Raw genomic sequence first — 15,372 nt, 5'->3', positions numbered from 1 at the left:
GGGACCTTTTGCATGCAAAAGCATGTTCTCTCTACCCCTGGTTTCCACTTGACCTGCCCTCCAAAAAGGTACTGAGCTCAGGTCTAAGGGTGTAAGGTAGCACTGTCTTGCAGCTATCCAAACTTTATTTTGAAGCGGTAGAGCCCCCTAACAGAGGCTGTTCCAGAACAAAAAGACAAAAAAAATTAAAAAAAAATTCATGAACATATGTAACATACAGAAGAAAAGGAAAATGCATAACCAGGGTGGATAAAAATCAATGATATTTAAAAAATAAATAAAATCAGATTTTGTTTATTTAAACCGATTTTTTTAAAATAATTTTTTTTTATTTATATCTGTTGTTTTTTAAATCGATTTTTAAAATAAAATGCTTTTGGAGGAAAAATCTTTCTAGTTTTCCGTTTTCAGTACGTTACATTATAGTCCAAAAGCTATTCATCAAGAAATAAGGATTTGTTTTAAGCTTTTCATGTGTGCTAAAACTCAGTCTAAGTTGTTGTTGTTTTAAAGTTTAACTACACCAGTTAACAAACATGGATACATATGCTATAATGTTATTGCTTTAGTTAAATAAATTGTTTAAATTGTTATTAAGGAAATGATTATTTTTATCCTTCCAATAAAGTACAGCAGAAAAGTTGTCCAAATATAAGGTATAATTTCATAATTATCTGTCTTATGTATTTCTAATAGTATAACCAAATCAGTAATTTTTGATATACCTGTAACTGTAAAAACTACTCTGAAAATTTATTATTCTATAAATGAAACCTTCATCAGGTTGTATTAAGAGGATGCCAGCATGGTGGAACCTTTCTGTAAAAAATTATTTGAATCAAGTCTTACTGACTAGTGATTTAATGGTGATTTAAATCGATTTGATTTAAATCAAATCCACCCTGCGCATAACCAAAGCAATACCAATGCCAATGAGCGCAGCAGTGGAAATCTGACGAAAAGATGATTTAGTTTAAAAAGCAATGGCAAAATGGAACTCTGGGCGTGATTATCCTGAATATGGAAGGTTGACTTTAAAAGCTAACTGGGCTTGGAACTGGAGAAATGCTGCCATTTCTCCCCTGTGATCAACCCATTTCCTACCCCATTACACAGGAATATGATCAATGTATTACCAGGGTATTGTTAGGAAATGCCGTTAACTCAAGAGGAGACAAGCTATGGACCCATCACTGGGGGAACAGCACTTACTGAAGTCAAAGCAAGTCCAAAGCTAGTTGACTGATGCTTCATCTGGATTTCAATCTTGTGAAGCAGGGCTTCAATCCTTTCTTCCTCAAACCCATTCCTTGGGAGAAAACAAGCAAGCAAGCGGACAGTTAATATTGCTCTAAAAGCACACATGGAAGGCAGACTTCCACTCCCATGGAAACATTAAAAAACAGGGAAGAAAGAAAGACTCACACAATGACTGACACACTCCCCAGCCACTACAAAACAAAACAACCCCACACCGCTTTTACTTACTCAATAACTTCATCAATAGTCCTGGAAATAATTTGTTTCACAGCCTCAATGTTCTCTTCGGCGATCCCTTGAAGGCCAACGCTGAAATAAGCCTCTCTCGTGGAGCCGTTAAACCTGCAGAACACAGAAAACAAAGATTAAAAAATGTCTTGACTGCTCACGGCAGGGGTGGGGGGACATTTTGCAATTCAAGGGCCACATCCTTTTAATTATAGCCTCCTTGGGGCCACAAGACAGTTAAGGGTGGAGCCTGAGAAAGTGGGCGGGGCAATAAATGTGCCTTTAACTTTGTAGAGAAGGCGACGTATCAGCTGTGCACTAGATTGGTTTGTACAAAGAGGGAGACACTTATTCTCTCCATCCAGGCAAGGAAGAGGCACCTGTCCCAGCCAGGCAAAAGCACCCAAAGGTGGTGAACAGCAGGACTACCAAGGGGTGTGGCTTGCAGAGTCCCAAGGACCACATGGAAAGGCCTGGGCGATCCAAATGTTGTCCCTAGGGACTGAGATTCCCCAGTTCTAGCTTTCAGCCTTCGCTCTTGGGCAGCTGAGTCTTGAAAGAGTTGTGTCCCAGAAAGGGAAGGGTGAGTGGGAAAGAAGTGGCACGCTGTATTAAATTTGTCCCAGCGGCAGAAGAACAGCAGAGCCCAGACAGGGTGCATAAAAGGCAAACAGCAAGGATACAAAGACAGGCAAACAGCCCATTCGCCAGAAGGAAGCTATAACACAAAGCTATGGATGAAGACTAGTTCTAAATTTTATCCATGAAATTACAGCACAGTGGTACCTCGACTTACGAACAACTCAACAACCGAATTTTTCGACTTACGAATGGGGCAAATGGCCGCACGCTTACGAATGTCTCAACATCCGAAAGGAAACCGCGGCGGTTTTAGATAGGGATTTTTAGACTTACAAATTTTTAGATAGGGTTGCTTCGACTTACGAATTTTTCCGTTCCCAATGCATTCCTACAGGAAATTGCGTTTCCAACTTACGATTTTTTTGACCTACGAAGGTGCCTTCGGAACGGATTAAATTCGTAAGTCAAGGCACCACTGTACAGGAAATTTGCAACTGACACACATTTAACTTGAGCGCATTCAGCTTTATGCACTTGGCAAAAACATTTAAAAAAACTAAAAAGGGGGGTGGGCGTCCGGGAAAGACTTTGGCAGCCCCATCCGCCACTGAACCCCTCCTGGAACGCAACCTCAAATTGAGATTTGCCTACAGTTGTGTGTTTTCACTTACTAGGCTGGTCTTGGCCTGAACTCTTTTCTCCCCCTCAAAGTCAAATCAGGGAACAGCACTGTGAAATATTTCATTTGTGTCAGCCTAGTGTGACTGGCCCGAAGTCACTCTGTAAACTTCATGGCATGAGTGGGGATTTGAACCCGGGTCTTCCGGATCCTAGTTCGATCATAACATCACATTGGCTTATTGCAACCTTACTTTATACCACTTATAAGTTACAGTGTTAAGCAGTATATAAAATGGTTGGGTGGAATGGGGGGGGGGGTGAAATAAAGAGCAAAGTGTGGTTTGCCCCTTACTTTAAATGCCCAACCTGAGTAATTTAATTAAAAAACAATTTGAACTAAAGGTGTGGGGCAAAGTCCTACACTGCTGCCCGCGGCCAATGCACTTACCCAACATCTGGCGAAAAATCTGAACCCAGACCAGCCTCGATTAAAGCTTTATAAAAGGGGGAATTGGGGCCACCAACCAACAGTGAAGACAACAAGTTCAGCGTGAAGGATTCGAAATTATCTGTAATGCTAAAGAGAGAGAAAAGTTTACAATAGTACCATGGGATTCAGCATATAAAGGACAACAACGGCAGTTAAGGACCAAACCAAAACCTGAATCCAGGTGCAGTTACACAGGGCTGGCCAAGTTATTCTGGCAAACAACGCGGAAAATGGGAGAGATTCTTCTGCTACATTTTTATAAGTTCCGGAAACATTCTTAGTAGCTGTGGATTATAGACAGGAACCTCTATAAATTACGTGCCGCTCCCCACATTTGTTGTCATAAAAATACGAAATCAATAAAAGAAAATGGCCAAATAACTTGCCCTTTCATGACTCCTGAAATCTACCCCAACAGAAGGCTGACTGAGCTACCTTATCAGGCTGTGGTAAGTTCTATAACAAAGTAACATGTGTGAATCACTTTGAACCTTCTAAAATGCTAATTGCGAAGGATTCTACTGGAAATTCCACTGTGTCCAGCGCTGAGTTAGCTGTGGGTTCACGAAACATTATGAGGGTGGGAAACTGGCAATGGTGCCACAAGCCTATAGCTTTTCTTTTTTGCCCAAAGTTATTTGCAAAGAAAGCCAAAATCACCAAAATCTACACTACCGGCATAGGCGATTTCTGCCCAGACACTGCTTAAAGGGGCTGAGTACCAGCTACGTCCAGAAAATTCTGGATGTATGGCAACTGTTCAGCCATATTCTGCAAATGTGCAATCCCAGCTCATCATGTAACTGTACATTTTATAACTGCAGGGATGTAACCTTCTTGGCTTTTATCTGTCAGAGGACTGACAACACGGCAAAAGACAGCAGCGCCCCCTGGTGACAGCTCCACAGCACTACTCAAAGCCTAGCGATGTTCTATCAGTCATATACTGCCCACCAATAAGCCTTAATTCAGGATTGTTGTTGGGAGACAATGGCACTGCCCCAAGCTTTTGGGAGATGGGCAGACTGCTTTATAATGTAATAAAGATATGGAAGTTAGCCCTCTGGAAAAACAACAATAACCACTGCACCGCTTTCTCAGCTAAGCCTTGCTGAAAATATGGGGGGGGGGTAGGGAGCCAGGATCCCAAGGGACAAGGCTAAGCATCAACAAACTAGTCATTTTATGCTTCTGGTGCCTGGAGTCAATATGCACTAAGCACAACTGGAGAAGGCAGAGATGATGGGAACCCAATGCAATGCATTTCAAGGTTCCCTGTTCAGCAGGGGACGGCCAGCTGTTTGAAACTCATCCATTTCCCGTTCCACGTACTCTGCTAGGAGGTAGCTGACGCTGACCATCGTCTGCTTCTTGGAGTCTGCAGCAAGCGAATCAGTCCCACAGGACACATGGTGTTCCCTCTGCAAAAGAGAAACCGATGATTTGAGAAGGAAGGGGAATGTAGCCCTCTCTTTCTCTCACTGCCTCCAATATATGGAAGCACTAGAGTCAAGCCCACTGGCAAGGGACGCCTGAGAGTGAGATGCTGTAGCTGAGCATGTGCAACCTTACACTGAATCAGACCATCGGACATTAGAAGAGCCTGCTGGATCAGGCCTCGGCCCACTATACCTGAAGGAGCGTCTCCAACCCCATTGTTCAGCCCAGACACTGAGGTCCAGCTCCGAGGGCCTTCTGGCGGTTCCCTCACTGCGAGAAGCCAATTTACAGGGAACCAGGCCTTCTCAGTAGTGGCACCCACCCTGTGGAATGCCCCCCCCATCAGATGTCAAGGAAATAAACAACTATCTGACTTTTAGAAAACATCTGAAGGCAGCCCTGTTTAGGGAAGTTTTTAGCGTTTGTTGCTTTATCGTGTTTTTAGTACAGTGGTGCCTCGACTTAAGAATTTAATCAAATTCGTAAGTCGAAGCAACCCCATCTGAAAATTTGTAAGTTGAAAAAACCCTATCTAAAACCGCCGTGGTTTCCGTTCGGATGTCGAGAAATTTGTAAGCGTGCTGGCCATTTGCCCCATTCGTAAGTCGGAAAATTCGGTTGTCGAGTCGTTCCTAAGTCGAGGTACCACTGTATTCTGTTGGGAGCCGCCCAGAGTGGCTGGGGAAACCCAGCCAGATGGGAGAGGTATACGTAATAAATTATTACATCTAGTCCAGCATCCTGTTCTTCAACCAGGTGGAAAACCCAAGGAGCAGTACCCTCCCCGCCTGTGGTTTCCAGGTATTCGCAAGCCTCCAACTGTACAAGAAGAGAATCACCCAGCACAGTCTAGGCTTGACTGGCTGTGGATCCCCAAAGTCTCAGGTAAGGATCTTTTCCAGCCCTGCTTCCCCAAGACGTATTCACTGAAGACAGCAGTCTTTCAGAGCATTTGCACTGCGTGCAGAAGGTCAGAGGTTCAGTCAACCAAACAGGCATCGTCAGGCTCCGGCCTGAAGCACTGAAGAGTTGCTGCCAAACAGTGTGGACAATTCTGAGCTACGTGGACCAGTGGTGTGACTCAGTCAGTGCAAAGAAATTGCCCATGAACCTAGCCTCTTCCACCCGAGGTAAAACAGGCAGCTAAAACAAATAGGCAGGGCCTTCTCTGCAGTGGGGCCCATACTGTGCAACTCCCTCCCCTATGCATACCTGACTGGTGCTTATAACCTTAATTAAACACTGTACAAGGCCCTTGATCATGTGGCTGCACAACCCTAGATATTATCTCTTTTTCTTGTGTGTTGTTATTATGCTATTGTATTTAGGTTTTAAAAGAAAAAAAAGGGAACATCCCTATGCATTTGTGGGAAATATGGCATGTAAACAAACTGAACTGCGGCTAAACGTTTCCTAGACATTTTTCCACATTCAAAATGTACCAGAAAAGCCACATTGATACGGTGGGAGGAGATGAAAAAGCCAGGCAGATTTTCATCTTTCCTCAATCAGGAACTATTCACAAGATAACCAGAAGCCACACTTGACTTGACTGTGGCTGTTACGGTCATCCCTGCTAAACATTTAGGCTGGAAAGTGTCGTATTGGAAACGACCAAGGACAAAACGGCCTCTGTGTGGGTCTCAAGAGTCACCTATGGAAACCCAGAGTAGAAATCTTGTTGTCAATGACATACTCACAGGCTTATCCCAGAGCTGTTGTGTTGGGACTGCAGTGTTCGGCTCAATTTTCTGGAATTTACTCAGGGCATCCTTGTGGATCTGTTCCAAGTGTTGTTCCAGTGGGAAGTTACCGTAAGTGAAGAACCTGGAATTTTATTTTTTTATTATATACTACTATTAATAGGCAAAATAAGGTTGCACATTCAAAAGCCTGGATCCCAAAACTCCCATTTGCACATACAGATGCCGCAAGATTTATGTTCCACGTTTTAGACCAGCTGTCTTCTACTGGTCGAGCCCAAAGGCCCATCTCTGACTCACAGAGGTTGGAGGACCATCTGCTATGTAAGACCTAGCTGAGATTCCTGCTTTGTAGGGGGTTGGACTAGATGACTCTTGGGGGTCCCTCCTAACTCTACAATTCTATGATGCTGTTATTCTGCAGATCTTTCACTTCTGATTTATACTTTACCAATGCTAATGATGCACATCATTAATCCTAAAATGACAATTCACGGAGGAGTATACCTCAGCATCGCTCCTAAGCGAAAAGCAATTATTTCTACACTTCATCTTAGTCGAAAGGCTGAGAAGCTGCTGAAAACCAGTGATTTTTGCATTCTTGGAGAAGTCTAGAAAGCCATAGAAAAATAGGCTGGGAAGAGAACGGAGAATGAACAAGACCTCCCTTACTAGAGGCACAGAGATAGGAAGTTGGGGCATGTGGTTGGGCAGAAACACATACCTTATTTTTTAAAAATGGCTCATTCCTTTCTCCAGCCACAATGAAGCACTCATAGAAAGTGATTAACTGAGTGTCTCATCAGAGGAAGGCAGCTTTGGCCTAGTCAGCCTTAGCCAGAATCCAACATGGCAGAACAATTCTGCTGAGCCCCACCTGGGGTAACCTCAGGCCCTTAAAACTCCCTGGGTCATTTGCACAGGACTGATGTCCTGGCTCCCAAACAGAGTTGAAGCTGCATTAGCTGTGTTGGGCAGACCCGGGATTATTACAAAGCGCTCCTTTCCCTTTCAGGCGCACCCGTCTCACCTTGCATTACTAGGGTGGTAATGTGTGGCGTGGAATTGCTTCAGCTGTTCCCAGGAAAGATCGGGGATCTTCAGTGGGTCGCCGCCGGACACAACTGCGTACGTGTGGTCGGGGAGAATCTTGTTCTGAAGGTGCTGGGAGAACACTCTCTCGTTGTCTGTCTTAAAAGAAATCGCTTAGGTAGGAGTAAAAAAGCTTCAGCAAAACTCACCTGCAACAACCACTGCTACTTCAGGGAGGATGCCAGGTAATAGCCAGAGTTTTCCTGGAGAACCCAGTAATCCCCAGAAGACAGGAAAACAGTGGAAGGAATCACAAAACTGTAGAGTTGAATGGGTTCCTGAGGGTCATCTAGTCCAACCCCGTTCTTAACGAAGACTCAGGGTGGAGTTAAGAGTGCATGTGGCCCTCAGCAAGTTTCCCAGGAAGGACAGTGGCCCTCAGGCTGAGGAGGTTTCCCCATTTCAGCGTTAAATTGTGGAAAAATATATAGATTGATAGGAAAGGACTGATTTATGCTGCGAACGCACTGAAGCATGTGATGAGTGTTGCTGGCTTATCATGGTTTGTTGCGAAGAACCATCATGCTGGTACGCACTACCTGATCATTCCTGAGTTACTCTTCTGACATGAGAAAGAACAATTGATCTTACCTGAAGTGTAGTTAGGAGTGGCTCCAGCATCCCATGATGTAAATGGCTGCTCTCTACAAGCATGGGTGACCACCCAGACTTAAACGATGGTTTGTTGACGGCTTACAAAACCTGGCTTGTTAGGGATTCAGGATCCTGTATTTGGGCCTCACAGGAAGCTGAGCTAAAGTGTGGATTCTTGGTTTGTTTCCCCAGCTCATGCCAGGGAGAAGCCAGATTGATGGAGCTGTGTGCACTAATCTACTGCTTGTTTAACAATAAACCAGAGTTAGCTAGAGACACTGGTTTAGTACAAATACAGCCAATAGCTCAATTGGACATCATGATGGTGACGACGATGATTTTATTATTATTTATACCCCGCCCATCTGGCTGGGTTTCCCCAGCCACTCTAGGCAGCTTACAGCACATAAAAAATTGTAAAATATTTTGCTATATTATGTTATGTGATATATATATATATATGCGCTGTATAAATATACAAGGCTCATCCACACTTCTGCATGTGCTGTGCCTAGAAAGCACATGTCCTGGCAGTTTTCCCCTTGCCCCACTCCTTTCCAACGGAAAACCAGCTCTTTAGTGATATATCAGAACAAATGGTAATCTGGGGAAAACCCAAATTCCTGTTAGCTCTGATTGAGCACTAAAGAGCAGTTTCTTTTCCAGGAGGGTGATGGAAGCAGCAGAACCAAGGGAAGTGTGGATAAGCCAGTCTGCATATACATATGCCAAAACATGGTTAGGAGAGCTTAACTATGAATGTCTGCTGCTGGGAATCACAAGTAGAGAGTGCGCTCTTGCATTCAGGTCTAGTGTGTGGGCTTCCATAAGCATCAGGTTGGCCACTGACAGTACAAGATGCTGGACTTAGATGGTCCAGCAGGAGTCTTCTTACGTTCTTAAAATAAAACGTTTTTTAAAAAGGAACTTACAAACGCTCCCTTCATCTCATTGAAGACAACTCCTTTGAAGACTACGGGCGTCTGAGGGTCTGCTGGATTCTCATGTTCTAATCTCCAGCCTTCCTGCCTGTGCAAGATTAAGACATGCAACACAGGGGGGTCAACACACCTTCGGGCAGCACCACCACATGTGTGTATATGTGCCCCAAACATGAAAGTCTTACCAGAAGTCAAGGTGTCTCAAACAAGGGAAAAACACTGCATCCAGGTATACAGACAGAAGGTTCTGAAAATCTTTGGGATTTTGGGTGGAAAACGGGTAGAGAGTATAGTCGCTAGCTGTGGGGAAAGGGAGCAAAATAAATATCAAGGCTTTAGTGAGGGTGTCCCAGGGACAATGGGATTTTGTGGTTCTCCCTTTCCAGGAGGGAGGCCTGCCCTCTGAAGCCCCTTCCTAGCAAGGATTGCTGCTGTATCCCCCTCCTCTGTTGCAATTCTGAGAAGGGTGTATGTTCTAGGGTGAGGCTTTAGATCAGGCATTCCCAAACTGCGGCCCTCCAGATGTTTTGGCATACAACTCCCATGATCCCTAGCTAACAGGACCAGTGGTCAGGATGTTGGGAATTGTGGTCCAAAACATCTGGAGGGCCAGAGTTTGGGGATGCCTGCTTTAGATCCACTGGATCCATGCTCCCAGGTTGGACAGGAGATGGTGGGGCTTTTGCTAACCCTTTGCTCTAATAGTCTTGCTCATCTTGTTTATAAACAGAGCCCCTCTCAGATATTATAGTTAACAGATCAGGGTGGCAGAGTGTTTTTTTGTAACTTGCTCCCCAAGACCACATGATTCCATGGCTATCTACATCGAAAGCTGCCTTACACAGAGTTGCAGCCTTCCTCCAGTTACCCCTCTACCATTTGCAACGAATGGGAGGGGCTCTTCACGATCTCCAGCTCAAAGACTTTTTTAACTGCAGATGCCAAGGGTTAAACCCAGAAGCTTCTGCTTGCAAACGATATATTTTGCCCCACCCTTGAACCAAACAGGGTGGGCACATTATCAAGGGCAGCAATCGTCCTCAGATCTGAGCCAGACATTAAGCGGAAAGTTCTGCAGAAGCTTCCCAGCACTGCATTCTCGTCTCCTTTTTCCAAGTCAGTTTTCTTTCCATCAGTAAACATACAAGAAGCATGGATTGATGAGGACCTTGGGGGCAGGGGCTACCTTGCCGACATCCCAAATGGGCTATGCATCAAAATGGGGCTGCAGTTTGCATTTTTCCAAGGTCTCAACGCAACATGCAGAACTCCCAATTGCTTCTTAAGAAAGCAATTCTTCTTAAGGCCCCTTCCACATATGTGAACCAGTTCTACAGCAATTGACATGCAGCTGAGGCCTGCAATAAAATGTTGCTGCATTTCCTCCTGCCTAAAGGGAGTTTAACATTCCAGGAACATTCCAAGCTAGGCGCTTCATTCTTCCCCCTCCCTACCATGTTATTTTCCAACTGTAACTATACATTCAATATCTGCAGAGCATGCTCAGTCCTGATTTGAAGATTTTGTGGCTTTTTTACCACCTTAAGTTTTCTTTTCTTTATTTTTGTTCTCGTGCAATCACAAACACACACACACACACACACACACACACACACACACACTGCCCTAAGCATGCATTTGCCTCCCCTCTCATTTTTCGGCAGCCTTGGTTTGGGCTACCGTCCTGTCGGCACTCTCCACTCAAGTTTGGAATTGGAAGGAGCGACAGGCACCATAGATTTCATCGCATGAGTAAGTTGCCGTTTGCACGGGGAAAACGCAAGAGGCTGTTTGTTCCCATTTGCTCACCTGTAAAGGCATTCATGAACGTGGAGAGTGACCTGTTAAGCATTTTGAAGAAAGGATCTCGGACAGGATACTTCTGCGAACCACAAAGCACAGTGTGTTCAAGGATATGGGGGACGCCTGTACTGTCCATTGGAGTGGTACGGAATTGAACACTGTAAGGTGATCAGGAAAACGTTGGAGAGGTTAGAATACGGAAGAAAAACATCACCGTACTGTACACATAAAAATAATTTGTTATTTCTATAATGCTGGACCCCAGATTCCCCCTCCTTTTTGTGGGAGCTGCATTCTCAGTGGCACCTTAAGAAGGAAGGAGTAGAAACTCAAAATTCTTATACTGAGCTTCCAGGGACCTTTCACACAAATTGATGGCAGAGGGCTCTCTGATGCACCTGGGAGGGTCTCGGAACATACCTGCAAGCCCTAAAGGGCACCCCCGTGAAGTCACGATTCTATCCCCATCCCTAGTGAGACTTGTCAAACCCTGATCCCAACACACCTACCTGAAGAGATTGTTGGAATCCTCTCTTGCCACATGCAAATACTTGGCACCTGTCTGATCATGGCTCAGGTTGACAGTAGTTAAGAATAACTCGGGTACAGCTGTCACCTACGGTGGGCAAGCAAGCACACGCACACCTTTTGGTTAATACAAATGGCCGCAATCGTTTTTATTATCGTTAAGCTATTTGACGCACACCAACAATGATCTCAGAAGTTGAACAATGCACAAATAAATAAAGGCAAAGGCAAAGCTTCAGGGCCTCTCTAGTGAGCACAAGCTATTCTACCAAGTTGCCTGGGCACAATTCTTATAGAATGCAGGCAGGCAGTTAAGCACCAAGCAAAAAAAAGAAGGAAAGGTAAAAGAGGGATTAGATAAGAGGCGTATGAAATAACACATGGTGTGTAGAACGTGGATACAGATAATTTATTCTCCCTCTCATAATATTAAGAGCCTGGAGTCACAGAATCAAAAACATGTAGGTACCGTGAAGGTCATCTAGTCCAACCCCGTGCAATGCAGGAACCTTTCATCCAATGTGCTGCTCGAACCCAGAACCTTGAGATTAAGAGTCTCATGCTATCCCTCCTATACCCAATGCTAGTAATTCTCAGGAGCAGGCACAGTGAAATCAATGGACTTAAGCAACCTCTCCATTGTTTTCAGCGGGTCCTACTCTGAGCAGCACCCAGCATTGGTTATCGCCCAAAGCAGCCGTATGGCAAGAAGATTCGGGACAGACAAGCGGATGTGCTTCTGCTGTCACACAGTGCACAGCTTGAACTACGGAATTTGCTACCGCAAAATGCAGTCATGTCCGCCAGCTTTAAAGGGAGATTATATGGGAAATATATGGAGGGTGAGGCGATCCCGGGTTATATATCACCCCAACTAGCAGAGGCAGGATGCCTCTGAACCCCCATTGCTGGGGAACCTTGAGGAGAACGCAACTGCTCTCATGCTTATTTGTGGTCTTGCTACGGCCATCTGGCTGGCCACTGTGAGAACAGAAGGGCTGGACTACATGGGCCTTTCAGTCCGACCCAGTGGGGCTCTCCTTATGCTTTTAGCTGTTTATAAACTGACTGGTTGTGCCCCCAGAATCAGCTGCAAAATGCAGGGTATGCGTTCCTCCACGGAGAAGCTGATGCAGAAAGGCCTTCCAGAGTTTTCAAGCTTTTTTTTTTACCATCATATAACACCAAATGCACCCCAACTTTCTTGGGAGAAGAGAGCCAAAGAGCCCCGAGCAACCAGGAAGACCAGACAAGTACCTGGTTTACTGTGAATCCATGGAGGCAATCTCCAGTTTTGTACTGCAGTGCCTGTTCGCAGGCAGAAGTACTCTTCCATCTCCAGAGTCTCTGATTAAATGGTCTGAAACTATATAACCACAAAAAAGAAAGGAAGAGGAGAAAGCAAACAATGAGACTGCCTTTTAAGAATATAATTGGGGTGGGGAACCTCGGGCTCAGGAGCCAATGCATCAAGTTAAGCAAATGCGTGAGCAGAGGGCAGGTGGCACCCATTTATTCAGCTATATAATTAAAACAGCTTAGACTAATTAAGATACAGGAAAATTTGGGGTGTGTGTGTGCTAGGAGCCAAATCCTACAAGAAGTACCTATAACTCAGGAGCTAAATTCCAAGTCTATAAGAAAGCTGGTGTTTAGTGCCACCCTAGTAGGGTACCTTGATGGGACCCAGGTGGCGCTGTGGGTTAAACCACAGAGCCTAGGGCTTGCTGATCAGAAGGTCGGCGGTTCGAATCCCCGCAACGGGGTGAGCTCCCGTTGCTCGGTCCCAGCTCCTGCCCACCTAGCAGTTCGAAAGCACATCAAAGTGCAAGTAGATAAATAGGGATCGCTCTGGCGGGAAGGTAAACGGCGTTCCCGTGCGCTGCTCTGGTTCGCCAGAAGCAGCTTTGTCACATGACCCGGAAGCTGTCTGTGGACAAACGCCGGCTCCCTCGGCCTATAGAGCGAGATGAGCGCCGCAAACCCAGAGTCGGACACGACTGGACCTGATGGTCAGGGGCTCCTTTACCATTACTTTAGTAGGGTACCTTAGTAAAGAAGGCTTTAAAAACTCCCAGTTTCGGAGGAGGAAAATAGAAGCTCCACTGTGCACACACTTCCACACAGCACAGCTCTAACTAGTGGGAGAGTCAACTTAGTTTTAAGAAGGGCAGGCCTAGCCTTCTTTAAAAACACTACTTGACAGGAATGGAGAGTGTTGGTTCAGGACTTAAGAGTCAGAGTTGGAAGGGGCTTTTCTTGAGAACTTGGAGATTATCTACTCCAATGCAGGCTCTCAGTGCGAAACGCAACCACAACACTCCTGCAAATGGATGGCCCAACCTCTGCTCAATCTGCAGGAAGGGAGAGCCCACTATCTCCCAAGGCAGTCCCTTCCATTGTTGAACAGCCCCTTCCTAGACATTTCTCCTATAAAGTTTAGCTGAAATCTGCTTCCCTCGCACCTTCAGCCCATTTGTTCTAGTCCTGGACTTTGGGAGCACCAGCAAACAGGTGAGATCCTTAACTATATCAATCTTAGCTCAGCCCAAGTGTTATAAGGCCTTTATAAATCAAACTATGCAGTCCAGGCTACAGCATAAAACCATTAAGAGTCCTGCTGGATCACACCAAATCTTAGGATAGCAAAACCTGCGGCCTTCCGGTTCTTAGGACTACAACTCCCACCATCCTTGACGGACTGTTTTGCTGGCTGGAGCTGATGGGAGCTGGGGGTTCACAAACATCTAGACAGCCACCCTTGATCCGGGTGCAATGTCCCGTTTTCCATAGTGGCAAGTCCGATGCCTCCATCCAGGGAGACAACACAGGCAGCGGGGCCTTCCAGCACTGTGGATTCCCAGCATTTTGGTGTTTAGAATCAGAAAGTTGGGGTTCTCACCCCTAAATAAGACCACTGCTCCCAATACTTCACAAAACCCAGCCGCCAAGAATTCCAGGGAGAAATGTGGGACGTTTCACCAGCGCCTTCCACCCAAACCCTCCACCCACAATTCCTCTTTTCTTTTATCAGTCCCAGACCAGCAGCAGAGGAGGTAGGTGTGGCAGCTGGAGAGACAGTTAAGACAAAACAGCCTCCTTCAGAGAAAAAAATGTCAGAAAGCAAGCTTTCATCTATCAGATTTTTCAGAAAGGTTATTTCCCCCCCCCCCTCTGCTTATGAGTTTTAAGCGGGCAGCGCATGGCAGGAAAAATAGGCTTAAGGTTGGCCAAGCACCTGAGCTACTAAAAACAAGAAGTGCTGGGGTCAAAGACAACCATTTAAAAAAAGAAAAACCCTTTCCCCCAGCAGTCCAAATGCAGAAAGTGCATTCTGCACATGTTCAGAGAATCCCTTTACCTCTCACTCTCCAGTAAGAAACTCAAATAATAGAAAAAGGGGGTTTTGAGCGTCGGTTCCCCAGGGGTAACTCCTAACTCCCCCCACTCCCCCCCAAGCAGTACGACCCATGGAAAAGGATGAGGGAAGCTGCAGCCCGATCATTTCTAGGGGGGTGAAACCCCGGTTCGGAATTCGGGGCTTCATAACCGCGGGAGAAAGCTGAGGAGGAGAAGGGGAGCCTCTGAGAACGTGCAGAGTGTTTCTTCGCCCCCACCCCACGATCCGACCAGCGGCGGATGCTGCTCACCGGCTGGGACCCGTCCGCGCCAGCCGCCGTCCCGCCGCGCAGAACCGGCCCCACATGGCGCAGCGCGACCTCCCCGGCGGCCCCCGCGGAAGCGAACGGAAGAGGCGGTCGCGCTGCCGGGGACGCCCCCACCCCCGCGGAGCGCATGCGCGGGCCCTTTTCGCGACGGGGGCGGGGCGGCTACCAGGCGGGCGCTAACTCCGCCCCTGGGGCGGGACCTCTTGGGCGACGGGGCTGCGGAGCTCCGCCCCTTTCCCTAGCGAGGGTGCTTCCCCGCCCGCTCGTCTACCTCGGGAAGTTTTGCTACGGGGGCGATTCAGTCCTGCCTCCTGCGCTTCCTGGGAGCTGCTATATACGTATGCCCTCCCTTTAAAGGGAATTGGGAGTTGTAATTTGTTCAGGATTCTGGGAACTGTAGTTTTTTGGGGGAGGCGAAAGTA

The 15,372-nt window shown here is 46.3% G+C and overlaps 1 protein-coding gene across 1 annotated transcript in view; it reads right to left on the bottom strand.

Annotated features, from left to right (window-relative positions):
- PITRM1 (pitrilysin metallopeptidase 1) overlaps positions 1 to 15,034 on the bottom strand; it is a 32,342-nt gene extending 17,308 nt beyond the window's left edge. Inside the window, exons 1-12 of the mRNA XM_035130378.2 lie at positions 14,933 to 15,034; positions 12,540 to 12,648; positions 11,264 to 11,370; positions 10,761 to 10,912; positions 9,137 to 9,251; positions 8,943 to 9,039; positions 7,355 to 7,515; positions 6,322 to 6,448; positions 4,514 to 4,602; positions 3,140 to 3,268; positions 1,489 to 1,602; positions 1,213 to 1,309 (exon numbers count right to left, since the gene is read on the bottom strand). Coding sequence (XP_034986269.2) covers positions 1,213 to 1,309; positions 1,489 to 1,602; positions 3,140 to 3,268; positions 4,514 to 4,602; positions 6,322 to 6,448; positions 7,355 to 7,515; positions 8,943 to 9,039; positions 9,137 to 9,251; positions 10,761 to 10,912; positions 11,264 to 11,370; positions 12,540 to 12,648; positions 14,933 to 14,988 — 1,353 coding nt within the window. The 5' untranslated portion in view covers positions 14,989 to 15,034. The remainder of the gene's footprint in view (positions 1 to 1,212; positions 1,310 to 1,488; positions 1,603 to 3,139; positions 3,269 to 4,513; positions 4,603 to 6,321; positions 6,449 to 7,354; positions 7,516 to 8,942; positions 9,040 to 9,136; positions 9,252 to 10,760; positions 10,913 to 11,263; positions 11,371 to 12,539; positions 12,649 to 14,932) is intronic.
- Positions 15,035 to 15,372: the final 338 nt, after the last annotated feature.

This window comes from Zootoca vivipara, chromosome 12, assembly GCF_963506605.1.
Source record: "Zootoca vivipara chromosome 12, rZooViv1.1, whole genome shotgun sequence".
Classification (NCBI taxonomy): domain Eukaryota; kingdom Metazoa; phylum Chordata; class Lepidosauria; order Squamata; family Lacertidae; genus Zootoca; species Zootoca vivipara.
The sequence above is the reverse complement of the archived record's forward strand: the minus strand, read 5'-3'. Positions and strand labels throughout refer to the sequence as shown.